The sequence below is a fragment of the Fistularia commersonii genome, chromosome 3, assembly GCF_037954325.1.
Source record: "Fistularia commersonii isolate RoL2024-O1a breed Wild chromosome 3, RoL_Fcom_v1.0, whole genome shotgun sequence".
NCBI classification, from domain to species: Eukaryota; Metazoa; Chordata; class Actinopteri; order Syngnathiformes; family Fistulariidae; genus Fistularia; species Fistularia commersonii.
In genome coordinates, this window is record NC_141286.1 from 9340873 (window position 1) to 9360257 (window position 19385).

General features: G+C 45.5%; 2 protein-coding genes across 2 annotated transcripts in view; one reads left to right on the plus strand and one right to left on the minus strand.

Annotated features, from left to right (window-relative positions):
* Nucleotides 1-1589: 1589 nt before the first annotated feature.
* On the plus strand, nt 1590-10761 carry LOC147235430 (SPRY domain-containing SOCS box protein 4-like). Its single transcript, XM_086143551.1, has 2 exons — nt 1590-2337; nt 9532-10761. Exons 1-2 carry the CDS (start codon nt 1629-1631, stop codon nt 9657-9659), a joined length of 837 nt encoding a protein of 278 aa, XP_085999677.1. The 5' UTR covers nt 1590-1628; the 3' UTR covers nt 9660-10761.
* A 7844-nt stretch (nt 10762-18605) lies between these two features.
* LOC147235431 (calsyntenin-2-like) overlaps nt 18606-19385 on the minus strand; it is a 193347-nt gene continuing 192567 nt past the window's right edge. The window contains exons 16-17 of the mRNA XM_086143552.1: nt 19168-19352; nt 18606-18933 (exon numbers count right to left, since the gene is read on the minus strand). Coding sequence (XP_085999678.1) covers nt 18706-18933; nt 19168-19352 — 413 coding nt within the window. The 3' untranslated portion in view covers nt 18606-18705. The remainder of the gene's footprint in view (nt 18934-19167; nt 19353-19385) is intronic.

Sequence of the window (19385 nt, forward strand, 5' to 3'; positions counted from 1 at the left end):
TGACAGTCGACTTTCACCACGGACAAAAGTGCCTAAACTTTGTGAAAAGAAAAATTATCAGATGTCGCCCGTCGATCGTGTTTATTATTTCTGCCCTTCGCAGCTTGGCGGTTTAATTGGACGGTCGAGATGGAGAGGGGGAATCTAATGCCAAAAAGACTGCGTTCTCTGTGTAGGTGGTCTCTGATAGTCCAGAATACTCTGTAACGGCGCCAGCAGTACTTTTCTGTCCTAAACTCGGCAGCCGCAGTAAGTAGCTTTCCGACCGAATGTTTCCGTAGCGATGCCTCGGCTGTGGCGTAATTGTAGAGTTAAAAGAAGAAAAAAAAAAACAACCGAAAAACCCACACACACACACATCAAGAAATTCCCAGATGCTGAAGGCCGCCGGGGGTCAGCTGAAGCCCAGTGGGCAGCAGGGCTCGCAGCGCAATGGCGGAAAACCCAGAGCGAGAGTACAGCATTTGACCCTGGCCCTCCCAGATGGGTCGGTTACTGGAAGAATCATGTGGATTCCTTTCCTGAGAAACTACGGAGGGGGTTAGAAAGACGGAGGGGACATGAAAGGAACCGTGACAGCAGCCAAGGACGAGCGTAATGGTATCTGGGAGAGCTCTTTCAACTCGGATTTCTCAGAGGGCCCGCTGATGTATTATCAGATAACGTTTTCATATCTGTCAGTATCAATACTGAAAAGCTGGCTTTCCCTTCTAATTGGAAAATAAACCCCTCAGGTTCTGACTGAAAAAATAAGGTTTAAGACTAGACAGATTTGCAGTATTGTAAACAACGGTTTTCTGAAATCCAGCCTTTCACGAGTCACATCCGATTTGATCTCGGCACAGTGTGATACAGAAACACCGAAGCCACAGAGTTAAATAGTATTTTTAAATAAATGCCAATTTAGATACGGGGATATCTTGATACTCACGGCCTTTGTACAGCTAGTTTGAATGTTTAGCCGGCAGTTTCATGAGGTTAAGCGAGTTATCCTTGCTTTATTTTGACTGTGAAAGAACAGCCAGCAGAAAATTATTTCCGTCATGTACTTCTTAAAATCAGGAATTTATCCAGTAATAGTTGGAAGGGTTTCATTGTAACACACTCGAAGACAACAGAGCTTCTGTTAAAGTGGCATGTATCGCTTTAAATTCATTGCACTTCTATCATGGTGGACTCTGTAATACTATGCAATCTCGATGCTTCAGCTACCGTAGCAGCGCAAGCTAACTGCAACTTAAACAGAAATAATCATGCGGGTACATAGTAACACTATCTAACTAGAGGCAAGTCATACTCAAATTATTTGTTGACTTGTTTCAGCCCTAATTAATAAACCTGCTTATGGGAGGACAGATACAACTTAAACCCCAAGTATTCGCCCCCCCCCCCCCCTTTTTTTAATTAATGCATGTTTTCTGTGTGTTTCAGGAGTGTGACTCTCCCTGGTTGAAGGCAGTGCCCGTGCCCACCAGCATCTTTTCACATAGTACCCTCAGTGTCTCAGTTGCGCCCATGAGGTAACGTCAGGACTTAACACATCCACGGCACCACCCTTGATCCATCCATTTACCCCGCCCCCCCCCCCAATCATCCCTTCATCCCCCCCATCTGGAAATCACCCAGTCATGGGCCAGAAGATATCAGGCAGCATCAAGTCCGTGGATGTGCGAGGCGAGCCCTCGTACCGGCCGGTCCGCCGCGAGCTGAGGGGCCCGGATTTCTGCAGGCCGCCTAGATTGGACTTGCTACTGGACATGCCCCCGGCCAGCCCCGAGACTCAGCTCCGCCATGCCTGGAACCCCGACGATAGGTCCCTCAACATCTTTGTGAAGGAGGATGATAAGCTGACCTTCCATCGACACCCCGTGGCCCAAAGCACAGACTGTATCCGGGGCAAGGTGGGGTACACCAGAGGCCTCCATGTCTGGAGGATTCACTGGCCCGCCAGGCAGAGGGGAACACACGCTGTGGTGGGAGTTGCCACGGCGGAGGCGCCTTTACACTCTGTGGGCTACACTGCCCTGGTGGGCTCAGACTCGGAGTCTTGGGGATGGGACCTGGGCCGGAATAGACTGTACCACGACGGGAAAAACCATCCTGTATCCACGACAGCAACCACATATCCCTGTTTCCTGGAACCGGACGAGTCATTCGTACTACCAGACTCTCTGACAGTAGTACTAGATATGGACGAGGGCACGCTCAGTTTCATGGTGGATGGACAGTATCTAGGAGTAGCTTTCAGAGGATTAAAGGCCAAAAGACTGTATCCCATCGTCAGTGCCGTGTGGGGGCACTGCGAGGTTACTATTCGCTACGTCAACGGACTAGATCGTAAGTTGCACATTTATGACCGTCCCGACTTTTCATTGTTTGTCCGACAGCTGTTCACAGAGCATTTATTTTAGTTTATCTTTTTCAAAATCGCATAGTTTCTTAACTACTGGCGCAAACGATCAATTAGGGTGTAGCGTCTGCCGAAAACATTTTCTAGTTATCTTACGAGCAAAGACCGAATCGGCATATGCTTCCAAGTCTGGTCAATACTCCCATTATTCTTAGACACCTCGCAGTCTTGTGTTGAAACCTTGAACTCTTTCTCAGTTCGGCATTTCCCCGCATAACAAGATGCAGCAGAACAAATCCACTGAGTTTGAAGCGGAACCATTCTCGTACATAAAAGAGGAGGTCCAATGTTTTTCAAGTCTTGTGGCAAAACCCGAGATCGAGGAACAGAGTCGGGGAAGGAAGCCTGTTCTGTGAATTGTCTGTGCGTTTAGTTGTCAACATTGGACAACGGCCCGTGATGTCTGTTTTCAGCCTTATAACAAAGGGCAGTTTTTGAGATGTCCCGACTGGAACGCTTCAAACTAATTTCCTCAAATTTTGCAAAAAAAGCCAACTTTGATCAAAAGATGACCCGATAAAGCATCCACTGCCAAACGTCATGATTTTGGCTATGCATGAAGAATCGTCCTTGATTTTTACCAATTGATTTAGGGGGAAAAAAAAAAAAAAAGTTTGAAGGACAGAATGTGACTGTAAATCCAAAATGTCAAAAGGCTTATCTTAAACCTCAAATTGAATCAGGAATGTCTGCAAATTACTTTGAAATCCTATTTGAGGGAGGGACATTGCTATATTTGTAGTTGCGACAGAAGCATCCGATACCAATTGAAAGCTGATAAACCAGCGAGTCAGTCAATACGGGGATTTCATCATGAACGACATCTTGCTGTACTAGTGTTTGTCCACGGTACTTAAACCTGGTATTGGCACAACATTTCACTTTAGAGTCAAAAGTCAAAGACTGAGAATCCTTTTGCTGCATATTTGGCATTTGGAGTATTTTTATCTCCATGAAAGTATGAAAAAGAATTTCTGGCTGCATGATCTTTTAAAAAAAGAAAAAAAATCCCATAATAAGAGGGATGTCTGCTTGTTTACCAACAGGAAGTGGTGTAAGCATGCTCCGTGCTCTATTTCTACCCTACTTTCCTCCCTTTTTTCCAGCACCGTCAGGCCTTTTAGCCATCGTCTGTAAACTCTTTCATGCATTTGCGGAATAAAAAAGAATGTCTTACCCGCTCCAATGCCGGGGATCAGCCCCGCCGCTTTTCCCGGGACCACAAGAAAATCATAACGTCCGCTTCCTTCTCGGTCGTCATAATAGACCGAAGGCCGGGGCTGCACATCAGCAGAGCTTGGCGGCAAACCATCGTTATCCATTAATGCAAATTTAATATTTAAAACCGCTCAAAAATTAAAATAGGTTTTTACAGCCACATTCTGTCTACAGTTCCTTTTGCACTGTAGGAACTTTTTGCAATTCCTATAACCTTTTCGGGAACTAGACCATTTCTTTGTGCATTCGGACAGCTTGGGAACTAGACCTGGACCTCAGTTCCTAAATTTCAGCTCCTACTCAGAGGTTGGGTGCGTTTACGGTTCAAAAGGAACTCGTATTACATAGGTGATTGGTGGAACTTGTGGCGTGGTGTTTAAGGTTCATGTTACTGTTGCAGATACCGGCATCACACTGTTCCCTGCCGTGATCCCTTACTGTCCGTGGGAATGGAAAACTTTAAAGAGGTGGATAGTTCCTAAGACGTATTTGAGCTGGACAGTTTCTAGAACTGTGTTCTGAATACTTTTCTGTCTGAAAGTGGGTAATGCCAATTCCTGTTGTGCATGTGGTTTGATTTCATGGAGTCATTTCCATTGTCTGATTTGGAAAAAAATCTGTGGCGCTTGGGATTGGAATCTTAACATGCGCCTCAATCGTGCAGGCGAATCTAACATGAATCTAAACTGAGCAGGCGTTGTTGACATCAGAGGTCTCGCTTGATGTCCTTGCCAACAGGTATCGGCTTCATTGGAAAGAAAATCAATACGGAGGTGCAATAAATTGTATCAGAGTAGTTAAATCTGTGCAACTTAAATGTCTTTTTTCCAAGAAAATATACAAGTTTAAATCCATTATTCATTAGTTGGAAGTCAGGAGTTTTTTCAGGGTCTACTTTCAGGCCATAACTTTACACCTGTTTCCTACTCAGTGTGCTTAATGCTCTTAATGGGCCAAATAGGTCCAAACTATTCCGCCCAACTGTACTCCAGTCGAGAAGATCTCCCCTCACTGTGGGGATATGTGTTTTTTTTTTTTTTAACATTCCCTTGGTATGCACGCCCACCTGTAAAATATGAATAGTTTTTTGGGACTTTGCATTGCATGATATACCTGAATTCTTTTTTTTTTTTTATGTTATCTAGTGAAGTACTGAAAATATGAAACGGGCAGGTTGTAAGTCGCCCCCAAACATAAAGCACTTGTTTGCCCGTAAGATTATACATCCTCCTTGGACTGAAATTAAATTTGTATGAAGAATCATCATGTAAAAATTCAGCTCAATCCAGGGCTGGGTTAAATCCAGATCTGGCAAACCCATTCCAAAATGTGGATGAGTTTTCCCCTGCCTTCTGTTCTGATTCCTTTAGCTCAGTAAAAGTAGAATCTGGTGAAGGGATTGTTCCATGTCGTCAGTGCTCAGGCTTAATCAGTTTTCATGGCTGTCCACCTGCGAACAGATTCATACCCCACTTTCGTGATTTTGCTCGTGCTTGGCACTTCTCCTGGCCCGGAGTTGTACCAGATTAATGTTGCATGTGACCTCAAGCGGGCAGAATCTAACTGTGGAGAAGCAAAGTTGTTTCATCATCCATTCTGTATGGCTAATGGATTCATGGTTGAATTCCGACCAGGCCCTTTCTTTCTGGAGTTTGCGTGTTCTTCATCTTCCCGCTGGAGGTGACCTTACCCAAGTTGGTCTGCGCGTCTTACAGTGCATTGGCTTGGATTGACCACAGACTTGTTGTGACCCCGTGTGTCGGATAAGCAGTATTGACAATATATGAATGAATGACTACAGGCCCTGGAAAATGACATGGTAGCATTTTAGCATTTTTTCACTTGTTTCTGAGTGGACATGTCAGAATGCATGCATTGCACTTGTCTTTTCATCTTTACAGGGTGCATAAGAGTATCGACAACTCAATTTCCAGTTGTCGCCATGATGCAGAGCCTTTGAACCCGGATGATTTCTTCTTGTATATCTTTATTTCTCGTTCTGCAAACTGAATTCCAAATGTTCAGTTTCTCCTTGCCCAGAGGTACAAAGATTGTTCAAAAGGTGTGCCTTTTGAGGAGAGCCCATCGGCCCAATGCCCCCTCCAGGCCGTGGGTATGAATGTCACTGTGTGTAAATGTGATCAGGTTGTTCCTGTAACATCGCTGGCAGTGAGTGTTCCCCCTAATGAATAATTCAAGGGGTCTCTCCCTGGGAAAGAAGACTTGAAATAGTCACAGCCAACAGGTGTTGGAGTTGGCCAGCCTCTGTGGCCTTGAACTCAGGACAGTCAGTTGGACACTTGAAGGGACGGTGGAGAATATTTACACCTCTGCTCACTGATCGTAGGATCTCCTAATTAGCATATATGAACTGCTGAAAACGCCAGTTTCATCGGACAACATTCCCTCCTTTCTTCAGCGGAAGTTGAAATTCAGCCCAGTTCTTGTATCTAGGATGTCAACACACAGTCCTTTTCTTGCCTCTGTATGGCTCTAGAAGGAGATACAATGGAAGTTCATGGTAGTTACATGCCAGCTTGGTATTGGAGGAAAGAAGCAGCGTTCAGTTGTGCAAACCTCTGTTTGCGATGGAAGCCAGTACATCCAGCTGATGACTGCGCTGTCATATAGCAGATATACATGCTTTCTAAATCAAAAACACATTGTTCTGTTGTCCTCCCACAGTATGTAAATTAGACCTTATCTTGTGATGTTTGACAGAATAAATAAGGAAAAAAAAAAAAAAAAAAGACAACAGTTGTCAGAACAGACAGCCTCATCAGACCAGATGGCTCGCAGATCCGCCAGTCCAGGTCAGATTTCCTGCTCAAGGAGCCGCCTGTGTTAATGCTCAGCCGTCACAGCACCGCGAATGTCTCACTGCAACCTCCTTTTGTTGATGTCACCCCACAGCAGACCTCTGAGTATCAGCAGAATCCTGGAGAGGGCAGACCAAATACTCCAGATTAGGATCCGAACACGTCCTAACATGACCCAAATATGAATTAGTAATCGTGGTTTCGGTTTCGGCCGGCGCTCGACATGGAATTTTTCATCACACCCGTCTTGCGAGCAAGTGACTCCTCGGCTTGGAGCGTGTCCAGCAGCACCTCCGAATGTCTCTTTATAGCCGTTGGATGATAAAGGGTTCTTAGTCACTTAGTCATCAGCTGTGCACGAGACCTGCAGCTGCAGGGCTTGTCTGCCTCTACTAGGAGCTGAGAGCGTTCATCTGGGTGCGAAATTCGTTGCGATTCTTTCCTGCACTATTCAAAGTAGTGCAACGCTCCTCGGAGGAATATACAAAAACAGGCCGCCGCCGATGGGATTCGCACAGACTGCGTTCCTTCGGGTCCAGGCTCTGGTCATCTGCATACCAGGTTTCAGGTCAACAACAGAAGGAGAGATGAGTAAGAGTCCTCCAGCCTGTTTTCTCAAACTCTAAATGTGTCTCGAGAGAGAGAGAGAGAGCGGGGCCTGGTGCGCGCCGGTTTCAAGAGCACGCAAAATCTGCCAAAAATGAAAATCTACAATTGTTTCAGTCTACCTGATACTCAGCACAGGTTGGCATTGCATTATAACTGATGAGGGATGATTCACAACACATTCTGTTGCTCCTCAAATCTCAACATATTTTCAATTATACAAACCTTAAATCCGAAGTTGCTTTCAATGACCTTACATAGCAGCTGTTTGTGTGAATGGGTGAATGTTATCTGCATGATGAGATCATGGTGGTGCAATGGTTACTGCTCCTGCCTCAGACAGGTGCTTGGTCTGATTCCCACGGAGGGGGGTCTTTCTATGTGGAGCCTCCATGTTCTCACCCGTGCTAAGGTGAGAACTCCCGGTAGGAACTCTGGATAGGGTTTCCTCTGGGTTCTCCAGGCTCCTCCTGCCATCCGAACACAGATCGGAGACCCTAAATAGCCCAGTGTGTTTCCACAGGAAATCCTCGGTTCACTACAGCCCCCGACCTACGGCGTTTCATTACTTTTTGCCCGTCGTTATGCAAGCATAAGACACTTCTAATGGCAGCTCTGACAGTGAAAATCATTACATTGCGCCGCAGGAAGGAAACTCCCACGTGAAGTTGAGGACCTTCTATATGTGATACACGAATGAGAGGGTGAATGGTTGATGTCTGCATAGGTGGTCCTGTGATGGACTTGCAACCGGTCCAGGTTGAGCCATGACCCTGAACGCAGAATAAGCGGTATAGACAATAAATGATGAGATCACCGGTCGCCCCGGCAGCCACCGACAATGAACCGACAGAGATCGGCCACCTCCCTGACAGTTTGAGCAATTCCTGCAGTGGCTGAGTCCTATTAATCCTATGGTAGCACCAGACACTTAACTGCATTTGTGATGGATACTTTGAATCTCGGTTTATCTTTTTTCTCGCCGCACTCAACAGCAACCGTTGCAGGTGTTGCGCTGCAAAAAGTTAGTCGTGAAAAGTGAGGGAGACGGCTGTCTTAACACAGCCGTGATAAAAGAAAAAAAAAAAAAAAGCTGTGATTTGTGGTGGTTAAAAAAAAACAAATTCCCACGACCCTTTTTGTTTCCCGCAACGAGAGAGAACACAGTGTCGGTGTGAAGAGACGGTTACCGTGGCAACTACACGTGTGGGATGTGCTCCCGTCAAAGCCGGCCGATTGACAGGCGCCGTCGGTCAGGAGCCCTACCTCGGTGGTCTTTTCCTCTCAGGCGGGTGTCGGCACGTTGCGGACAAACGCGTACCTGATTACCTTCCCAGATTGAGGAGTTTGGAGAAGTAGATTATTCCTCCGCCGTCACACCTGGTTTTACCGAATCCTCTGGATTCGGATGCCGCCGGCGTGGTTTTGTTTTAAACGCCAGGTTACGGGCAGGGGCTGGCGTCCTTGAACCGCTGACCTCAGTCACTCTTTCCCCATCTGGTCACATGACCGAGACAAAACAAACCGAGCGGCCGGTGGTCGATTCGACAACATGGCCAACAAATCCCAGCCTAGCCGACGTGGCACAGAGGGTTCCAGCGGGTCAGGCGGCCTCACATACACACAAACACACGCATAACCTTTGGCGACTCGAGCAGAAACCTCCCGGTCTACTGTGGCACGTGTTGAATTAATAAACCCCGGCTTTCACCTCCGAGCTCTGCGACAGTGCTTTTAATGAGGAGGGTGGGTTAATTAAGGGCATAGCAGGGAACTGTTGGACAGCTGCTGATTTCATCATTTCCTCCCCCCCGCTGTTCCAAAGGTCAGCCTGCAAGACCATCCTCCCAGCATTTCGCATGGGCTCGCTCAGGGGTTCGTCATTTGTCGCCGGTGGACATTTCCATGGAGCCGCGTGAACGAATCAGGCAGGGGAGCTCGATCCAGGCCGACTGGACGATGCGCCCCCCTTGCCAGATGTGATTGCGCAGTCGCCCCGCAGCAGTTCGCGCCCCGCGGAACGCCTGGAGGTGTCTCGCCGTAACGATCCGGCTCCAGTCAGTCACGCTCTGCACCGTCGCGGCGTGAAACGCGGCAGCCTCTTAAATAAACGACGGGAGCCTGTAAGCCCAAAACCCCCGCAATCCACTTGAACGCTATAAAAGGTGCTTTTCAGAGGAAAAGCCATCTATTGCAGAATCGATCACCGCTGATGAGGCCTCTTCGTTGCGTCCAATGACCCGATCAGAGTTGGAAATTCACCAGAGCTGTCGAGCGTCCCTGCTAGATTTGATTTTCTCCCATTTTTATACCCCGCACTGTTAGTATCCCATCCCACTGTGACGAGGATATGAGGAAAAAAAAAACATGGCTACAAGTTGCTGTGATTAATAACCGTCTTTCCACAGATGACGCCTGATAATGCAAACTTCTTTTTTTTTTGTGTGTGTGTGTGTGATCTGCCCCTCCCCTTTGCAGCGGAGCCCCTCCCACTTATGGACCTATGCAGGCGTGTCGCCCGCCTGGCTCTCGGCCGGGAGCGCATCCATCACATCGACGCGCTCCCGCTGCCACAGACCCTCAAGAACTACCTCCAGTACCAGTGACGGGGAAGCGGCGGCCTCGGCACGGACTTTCGTCGGCACCTCCGGGCGGACGCTGACCTTCAAGGGGATTCTGTTTACATCAGCAGGGGGCGGGGGGGTCTATTTGGGATGTTTTTATCCTGGTGTTGAGCTTTATTTTATAGTTTATTTCTTATTATCCTTTATCTTTTTTTTTTTTTTTTTTTGTCCACCCTGACGGCTGTCTTATCCCGGACAGAGATAAAGGGACTCTTGAGAATCTTGCGTTCACGTTTTTCTCCTCCACTCACACCAATAAGTCACATCGCTCGTCCTTCGGACGGCAGACGCGTTTCTCAGCCGGAGCCCCACTCGCTACGAGACGTGTTTGTATTTATATTTCCATTCCTGAGCAACGCTACTGGCTCTGCGGAGATGCGATAATCCCTCTAAGCCACGGGAGACGGTGAAGGAGCAGGCGTGGAGGGGAGGAGGGAGGCGTTCACATCCACACACACACACTCCTAAGGCCCCTGCGTCTGTGTTTGAAGGGTTGTGATTCTGTTAGTATGGATTATGGGGAGAGACGAGAACGCAGCTCACTTCCGCCCACGGGCCGTAGACCCCCGGGTGTGTTGGATTCCCTTCTCTGGCCTGCCAGCTGCTCTCTTTCCCCAATTTTTTTAAATGCCTCTCGGTTTCAGACCCCCACACCGGGTCCCTTCAGCTCCATCGATCAAGCTGCTAATGTACCTGCTTTGACACACACACACACACACTCTCACACGCACACACACAGACAGGAAACGCACATGACACTTGTCTTCTCAAAGACACCGATCATTTCCACCCCCTATCCCCGAAAAAACTTTTAAATGCTGCTTTTCTAGCTTTTTTTTGGGGGGGGGGGGTTCCAATCCTGGTAGTTTTTTTTTTTTTTATATATATTCCTGATTACCTTTTTTTTTTTAATTTTTTTTTTTTTGTATACATATTTTTTTTTTAGGGGGCCGGGGCTGTCCCTCCCCTCCGCACAACCCCCGCCTGTCTTTTAGATCTTGAGGTTTGTCTGCATGGCAGGACGTCCTCACAGGTGTTTTGGTGGAAGAATGTGTTGCCAGAATGTTTTTAAATGTGAACAAGAATAAACAGAGATGAAACTGCATAAGTGTGTGTGTGTGTGTGTGTGTCGCGTGTTGTTCAGGTTCTTACAAAATCGCTGTTTTGCTGGCGCTCTTAGGACTCGGTTGTGGGATCAGAGCTTTGCTGAGGTGGATGACCTTCGCCTTCTCCTTGCCACATGTCCTCTAAAGAAAAATGCCTTTAAAAGCTGAACATCACACTCGACGTCCTCATTATTGATTATGGATCGCTCGTCACGCTAAGTCTTCCGCGGGTCAGCGACGCACCGTCACGTCACCGGAGGCCTCGCGCATGCGGCACTGGAGGCCGAGCTGAGCGTTCCATGTTTCTACCCGGTCTGGGGCCTCTTCCTCACGCATGGAGACGTCTGCAGGGGATGAGATGTGTGTTGGGGCGTGTTCCATTGACCCACTTGCAGATTCGGTAAGCGGCTGTCCGGACGCGACCGCGTCACATGGAGCACCGACATGGAAGATTCCTGCCGCACTTACCGCCACTTAAAGGAATCATTCATTATTAAAGCGTGGAGACAATGAATGAGGAAATTAATAATTCAACGGGGGGGGGGGGGGGGCGCTCGGCCTGGGCTTTAGTCTGATATAAAGGTTTGCTAATATTTAAGTCAAATTTTAAATTACAGCCTTGTTCTACAATGTTTTTAAAACGAATGAATGAATGAATGAATGAATGATAGAAATAAGATGTATTATTTATATTCATACTGGTCTTGAGCCTGATAAACAGCTTGGCTAATTTTAATTATATTTTTCAAGATGCTGAGACTTCAAATAGTTTTTTTTTTTGGTGAATTAGCGAATAAATAAATAGATAATTTAAATACAGTGTAAAAACAGGTACATTGTATCACCTGAAATAGGTTTGAAGTAATTAAGGTGTTGAAGTAGTGATTGAATGAATGAATGACAAAGTTATGTTTTGTAAAAAAAAAAAAAAAAATGGAATGAGAAATAAAATATAAAACAAAAAGGGAGCATTATGTTTAATGAGAGAGTGAACAAATAATCTTCAATACATCGTATAAAAATGGGTAAATTATATCACCAGAAATGTGTTTAAGGTGTGACATGAATTTAGGTGAATAAGTGAATGAATAAATGTAATGCAATATAAAATAGAACTATGTTTAGTGAAATGAAATCGAATGAAAAGTAAACAATATTGAAACTAAAATAAAATAAATATTAAAGTTGTAAAGTATTATGTTTAACTGAATAAAACATTTAAACTGATAGAATTGTGTTAAAAAGAATAAAATTAAATAAAATGACAAAAATTGATAAATCAGGTTCAACAAAAATAACATTTTTAAGGTTAAATTTGTATCATACAAAACTAAAATAAAGTTCAAATACAAATTGAATAAAATGATTACAGAAACGAAAGGAAATATTTCTATATCAAGTAAAATAATTCAAAATTAGATAATAGAAGTTCAAACACAAATAAAATATGAAATCGAATGAATTAAAGACACTTTATAAAGAGGAGGGGGTGTCAGGGTGAACTCATTGTCCAGGGAAATTGGAGAATAAGTCATTAAACAGGGTTGTGCGTTTGTTTCAATTGATGAAAAACACCACGGCACGGGTAAGAAAGAAAGAAAGAAGGAAAAATAGAAGAGTCGATCCTCCTGCAAAAAGCATCAAAGTGAGCGTCTGTAAGGTTGGAGAGCACTGAATTCTGATCTGGAGTTTCTGGGTGACCACCAGAGCTTCATCCAAAGGTATTCATGGTTGAGAAGCCCCCGTGCAGCACTCTCTCACACACACACACACACACACAGACGGTGGGGATTCTCAGTTTGAAGCTTAATAACAGAACTCCGCCCGTCGGTCCCACGGCCTCACCAAGGTGAATTCCCCGCCATCCCATGGAGCCGCTTCACGTTTCCGGTGGCTTCGGCTTCGGGCCTCCCGCCTCCCGCAACCCCAACCTTTTCAAATGTCACTCGCTGCCCATTAGTCCAAAATGCTGTGATGTGAGGGTGCAAATAAAATTAGTGATAAATAACCCCCCCCCCCAACACACACACACACACACACATAAACAAATCACACCATTCACCCAAAGTTAATTTCTGGACACTGCTCAGGGGTGATGGCACTGACACCCTTCTGAGTTTCATATGTTTTAAGTTGATCACATGTCTGTGTGTGTCTATGTGTGTGTGTGTGTGTGTGTGTGTGTGTGTGTGTCTAGCCTGTGGCAGCAGTTTCCTCAAGTCAGTCAGGGACACAACATGGCAACATTTGGCAGCGAGATTGACCTCATAATCTCATCAGAGGCACACACACACACACACACACACACACACACACACACCCACACAGCTGCTGTTGTTTATAAATCCACCGTATCAGTGCACACTGGCTCTCTGTGAGCGTCAGAGCACCAAGTCATCTGCACCCGCCGGCCTCCTTGGCCTCTCTTAAACTCCACAGCAGGTAAACTCACAGGCAGGCAGGCAGGCAGCTCCCCCGCCCGTTGCCCCCCCACCACAGTTTCTGCGGTTTCCACCCCCCAACCTATGAGGCCCCCCAAAATTTGCACTGCAATAAAAAACAGAACAATACGTCTCTTTCATTCAATCCAGGAAATCCTGGATGTTTGTTTTTTTTTTTTTTTCTCCTACAGAAAAGCTTCACTGGATCCAGCTGCTGCTGCAGAACTTGGTCTAAATACTGGTAATAAAAATAAAAACTTGGAAAATTGTGTTTATTTTTATTTTCGGGGGGGGTGGGGTGATATGTGTCAGTCAACACATGCAAATAACTTCATTTTCTGCAACACAAGTGTATTTGTATATTTGCTGTCATCTTGTGGACATCATATGTTACTACATCCCTTTCCCCCCCATTCGTTTGTATCGTGCGGTGCATTACTCATTCTTTCGAATGATTTCGAATTTTTGTTTTAGTTTTATATTCATTCCGTCGACCAACTTCAATCACAATGAAAATCATTTGATTTAAATGTTTATTTAAGTTTTCAACGCGGTTTTTCGACTTCATCGGTCATCGTGCAACTTTTAAAAGTCACTCAAAAGTGATGTGAATTTACTGACCTTCTCATAGGCTGTCAGAGTCAAAAATATTGTCTTAAACAGAAATTTACTGATATACACTAAATTTCGCCGCCTCTAATTTGAGAAGCGCGACCTTCGAGCGTTCAATTTATCAGAACGAAGGTCTGACGAGAAATTATTTTCCTCTCCAACGTTTGCAGCCTTCCTCGGAGCTCGGAGAAGAAGAAGGTCCCGGGTTTTTGTTTTCCCCGCTTTGATTTTAACAACAATCAGCCGCGGAGGCGTGAGGCGGCGCCCTGCCTCCGCAACTCCGGCGAGGCTCAAAGGCCGCTGCCACGGCGCGGAAACAACTCTTCAATCGATTCCTTCACAGAAAGCATCTGGCGAGCTTTGAACTCCTCGCCATCTGTTGTTCCTTCCAAAATATCAGACCTCCTCGAATCGTCTCCGCTTGGCCGCCCGCGATTTCGTCTCCGCAGTCTTGTCTCCCGCCGCCTCCGATCGAAGGGCAGCGTCTTAATACGCTAGAAGAAAAAAAAAAAAGAAGAAGAAGGAGCTTCAGGTGTTCTTTCCCTCTCCGCTCTTCTGAGGAAACAATCCAGGATGAAAGAGTGACTCCATCTTTTCATGCACCGTCGTTGGCGCCGGCTCATTTTTCAGTTTTGGTGTTTATCCTAAATGCTTCATATGTGTAAACTACACACACACACACACACACACACACATGCAATGAATATTCTTTTTTTCCATCCATATAAATACACTTCCGATTCTATTTCTATTCCACATCACAGTGACTCATATGGAGGTTGTCAGTCGTCCAGGTCCAGGTGAATCTTCTTGTTGTGACTTGAATTTCTTCACTTTAAGACGTTTTGGCCCTCATCCCAGGAGATCCCCACTAAAAAAAAAACAATTCCGGTTACCACAAATTGAAGATTTTGATAAGAGGACTCATATATACTTATATATCCATGTACTCATGGAGACGTACTGCCATTCACCCTCTCATTCCCTTGAGAAAAGGGGTGGTGTCCTTGCAGTTCACCGAGTGTCCACTAGATGGCGCTCACCCATCGATGATATTGAGCTGTTTCCAGATCAAACATGACAGGTGATTCTTTTCACCGGCAGTGAAATAAATATGACATTTATTCTGTCTGAAACACGAATATACTATTAGCGTTTCTGTTGTTGAGCACACACACACGTACACAAACACATTTACGCGTTTCCGTGTTCACACAGCGAGTGTGTGTGTGTCTGGTTCGGTGAAGATCGTCTTAGGCAGGAGCTTTGGGCTTCATTGTGAAAACCGCTTGTCCTCTTTCGTACATTGGATGGAGACGAACAACCATTCATTCCGTTTTTCACATTTATTTCAAACTTTCCGAAATAATCGGCTTTTGGGGATCCAGGTTCGATGTGGGCGGCCTTCTGTCTCAACCAGTAGAAAGAGATGGAGAGTTTTTATATTTCGTTTTATGTCTTTCTATCGACTGCGCATTTCTTAATTTCGTGTTTCCCGGAGCCCTAAAGACAAAAAATAACAAGACGCGCAACCAGAGTCCAAATTAACTTTTTATTGGCCAATTTACAGAAAGTGCTGTAGTGACTGACCAAATAATTTAACCCAAAATAAAAAAATAAAAAAAAAAATCGAGAATAAAATCAAGAAAAATAGATCAAAGAGTCCAGAGGAAATAAAACAATTAAAAATTAATTAAAAAAAAAAAAAAAAAAGGAAATCTTTTACACGTTTTACAAGATGTCGGCTTCACCGTCCTCCTCATCTAAAACAAACGGCGGGACAACAGTAGGGCTTGCGCTGATGCAAAAATCCACCAAAGGGTTTTTTAGGGGGGTAAGCGAAGGGGTGGGTCGGTGGGTGGTGACGTCACAAGAGGTGTCACAGTAGATGTGGGGTGGAGGTGAGTGGGAGTGGAAGTGGGTGGAGGGGGCTCCTAAACGACATGACATATCTTTACATGAACACACAGTAGAGCTACAGTTTACAGGTATGGCGGGTTCTCCCAACCCCTCCCTCCCATCCCATCCCTCCCACCCTGCAAGGAGGATGCATCGGCGGCCGGGGCGCGACCGCTACGAGGTGAGGAAACCTCCTTCACACACACACACACACACACACACACACATAGCCGCGGACTAAACACTGAAAGTCGCTCCCGATTTGTTCCAAGTCTTAATATCAAGTCTTTACGGTGACGTTACACCAATCGATGAGCTCCGACAAAACTGAAGACCTGGTAGATGAACAACGACCGGAACGGTATTTGTTGGTCGTGTGGATGAACGGGAACATCGGAGCGATACTTCGGTCGGCTTTCCGAAAAATCGGGATCAAGCAGAGAGGGAAGAGCGATAGAGTGAAATAGCAGAGAATCTGCAAGATTGCACGGCGAGAAAAAAATCTTGGAAATAGCGACCCTGTGAGATTCTTAGTCCTAGTCTGAGACGAGACCAAAACTCTTAAAAACATGTGTTTCAGATGTGAGCAGGAATGAGATGACGGTTTTCTGCGAGTCTTTTCCGAATCTTTTCAAAGTCGATGAAATCTCGAGCTTCGGGGTGTTAGGGTGGCCAAAACCAGGATATTCAGCTTTCTCCAGCAGCGGGGAGGTATAATTGAACATTTTCCATGAATATTTATAAATAATATGAATTATATAATAAATATTAAAATATTAATATTACAAATTATCATAAATATTTATAAATAATATTATTGTAATATAATATTTATTGTGCATCTAGATTAGCTCTTTCACCTTTTCAGGTCAGCAAAGGTCAGCTATGTTTTTCTTATTGGTGATATTTAATGAAATGTTTTGCTGGGTTGTTTTTCCGATGAAATGCTAATAGTTGCATTTTCAGCCGCGAGCTGCGAAATGTGTTTTTTTTTTTTAATCAATTATTAAAAACAAGGAGCGACAGACCCTCCTGGTCTTTAACAACCATTGAAAAAATTCAAATGAAATGGGAAATAGTTCAGGAGGCATCATTTTGGAGGAAACGGTCTTCATAAATTATAAAAATTGAATTGAATTGAAAATTGAAGTGTTTATTTCAAGTTGTATCCTCGTTTATATTCAATATAGTATCCTTTCTCATAAAATTTGTCAATATTTTAGGTCTGAGATCGGAAAATTTGGGGCGAATGATCAAGATTCTTCGAACTTCTGCACACCATTGAACACAAACAAGGCTCCTCTGTGCTGACGGGCGAATCAGCGTAAATTGGGACGAAATACAAGGCATAAGAAAACAAAAACAAAATAAAGCAAAGTGATTGTGAAAATCGGGAGAGTTCAAGGCGTCTGTTGTGACAAGTCTTCTTTAATACAGTATAATAAACGAGTGACTAATGAAAGAGTTAAAGTCATCTCCCGCCATATCAGATTTTTTTAATCTAATTTTATACCGCAAAATTCCTCCCTATACCATGTTTTTTTATGGTAAAAGTGTATTTCTACAGAATGAGTTCAATTATTTAAATGGTTAAAATGAGCATTTTCGAGGTTGGCGACCAACCACAGCTTGTTGTTCTGTATCCTGGGCTCTGATTGGCTCAGCAAGCATTGCACCATTCTCTGCATCTCCCAAGCTTAGCATGGGAAGTTTTTCATTTATTTTGCTACAATGCTAATCATCTTAGAAAAAGTGCAACTTCTCAACTCATTAAAGCAAGGGAGAAGCTCCGTATGTTAGCGTTTGTTGTGTACATAAATAACGTTTGTTTAAAAGTGTAAAAAGCAGGGAGGGTCATAAAGCTTAAACAAAAAAATACTGTCGCTATTTCACTGATTTTCATTTTATCCTGGCCAGTTCTGGAACGTAAACCCCGTGATAAACGAGGAACTGTATTACAACGTGAGCAAAGCGGCGCAGATTCAGATCATTCCGACCTTGTGGGCTCGGAAAATACAACCAGCTGGCGCTTAACGTGACTATTTTTCTTACATCGTTTGTAGTAACAGTGTAAATATCCATGTGTTGTTATATTACAAAACTGGCAACGTGGCCACGTTTCCACTATGGGGTCCTTGGCCAGCTCACTGCGCGTCTCCGGAGCTTTCCAAAAAGGTCTCTTGTTCACTATTTTGTGGGAAAAGCATCTGAATTCTGAACAAAATCTGCAAAAACATGGTCGTGATAATGTTTGTTTTCACCTTGTGCGGCTTTTAGGGCCCCAGCACCTTTCCCTCCGAAGGTGCCGGGGCCCACACACACACACACACACACACACACACACACACACACACTGGACGGAGGGGTCGGGTCAGTGATGAATCCTGCAGAGGTGCAGTGTGAGCACATGAACGTGAAGGGATGATTGATAGGCGGGTAAACTAAGGGGAAGGGGGGGGTCACTTACTATACTCTGTATTTACAAGAAAGAAAGGTATAAAAATGTACAAGGAGACTTCTCTTTCATCGGAACCCCAAAACTTTTGACGCCCTCAATGGCACGCCCTTTTTTTTTTCTTTTAAATTCCCCTTTTATCCCCCGTTTGTCGTTTTTTTGTATTTTTTTTGAGTACCATTGAAAATATGCTATTTCTGTAAAACCCCCCAGGGGCGCCGTTGTTTTACTCGGAGACGTCTCCGTGGCGACTGCTGTGAGTGGATCGGCGTGACGCCTGGGCCTTCGTGTGTGTGAGTGTGTTACGGATTATTTCAAGGTCGGCGGCGAGAATCAGTATAAAACATCGGAGGAGGCGCTGTGTAATACCGTGGTCCGCCACTAGGGGGAGCCTACCCAATTTTCCTTATTTTCCTTGGAGAGTCTGTTTGTCGTAACTTTCCGATTGGCGGTTTCAGTGGTGTGTGTGTGCGTGCGCCTGTGTGTGCGTGTGTGTGTGCGTGTGTGTGTGCGTCTCAGTAGGATATTGCTGTTTTGTCTCGGCTCGGGCCCGTCTTGCGCCGCATGCTGGGCAGCTGGACGTCCACCTCCTCCTCGCTGTCATCCGATTCGCCGCTGGTGATGTCATCGTCCTCTTCATCGTCGTCGTCGTCGTTCTCTTCCTCGTCGTCTTCCTCATCCTCCTCCTCCTCCTCCTCCTCGACGGCCTCCTCTCCGCCGCCCGCCTGGGGTGCCTCCAGATTCTGAGGGGGCGTCGGACACGTCGCGTAACTAATCATGACATGAGCAGCGAGAAACTAGAAGGCTTCCCATTGGGTCGGTTGACCCGGACAACCGGTTCGTGATAGGTAGAGTCACCCGTCAATCACAGGGAAAGAAACACCCAAGCAAACAGGCATTTTCAGGAGAACCCCACCTCCCCTTGGACGGAACTCCAAAGTACTCGAAATACTTAGCAGGTACTATCGCCGCGTTACCTCCATGGGGTTGACGGTGATGGTCAGCGCCGAGTCGTCCCAGCCGGCGTCCGCCCTCCTGGTGGACTCGCACAGCTTGACCTCCTGCTGGTGGGTCAGGTGGATGCGGTAGATGCCCACCACCACCACCGCCACCAGGACGGCGATGCACATCACGATCACCACCGTGGCGGCGCTGGGCACGCCTGCGGAGACGGCGAGCGGAGGGCGGAGGGAGT

Excerpts from the sequence above, each read along its gene's own strand:
- LOC147235430 (XM_086143551.1), top strand. The coding sequence starts at position 1,629 with ATGGGCCAGAAGATATCAGGCAGCATCAAGTCCGTGGATGTGCGAGGC. Across the intron at positions 2,338-9,531 it reads CTACGTCAACGGACTAGATC|CGGAGCCCCTCCCACTTATG; the intron begins GTAAGTTGCACA and ends TCCCCTTTGCAG.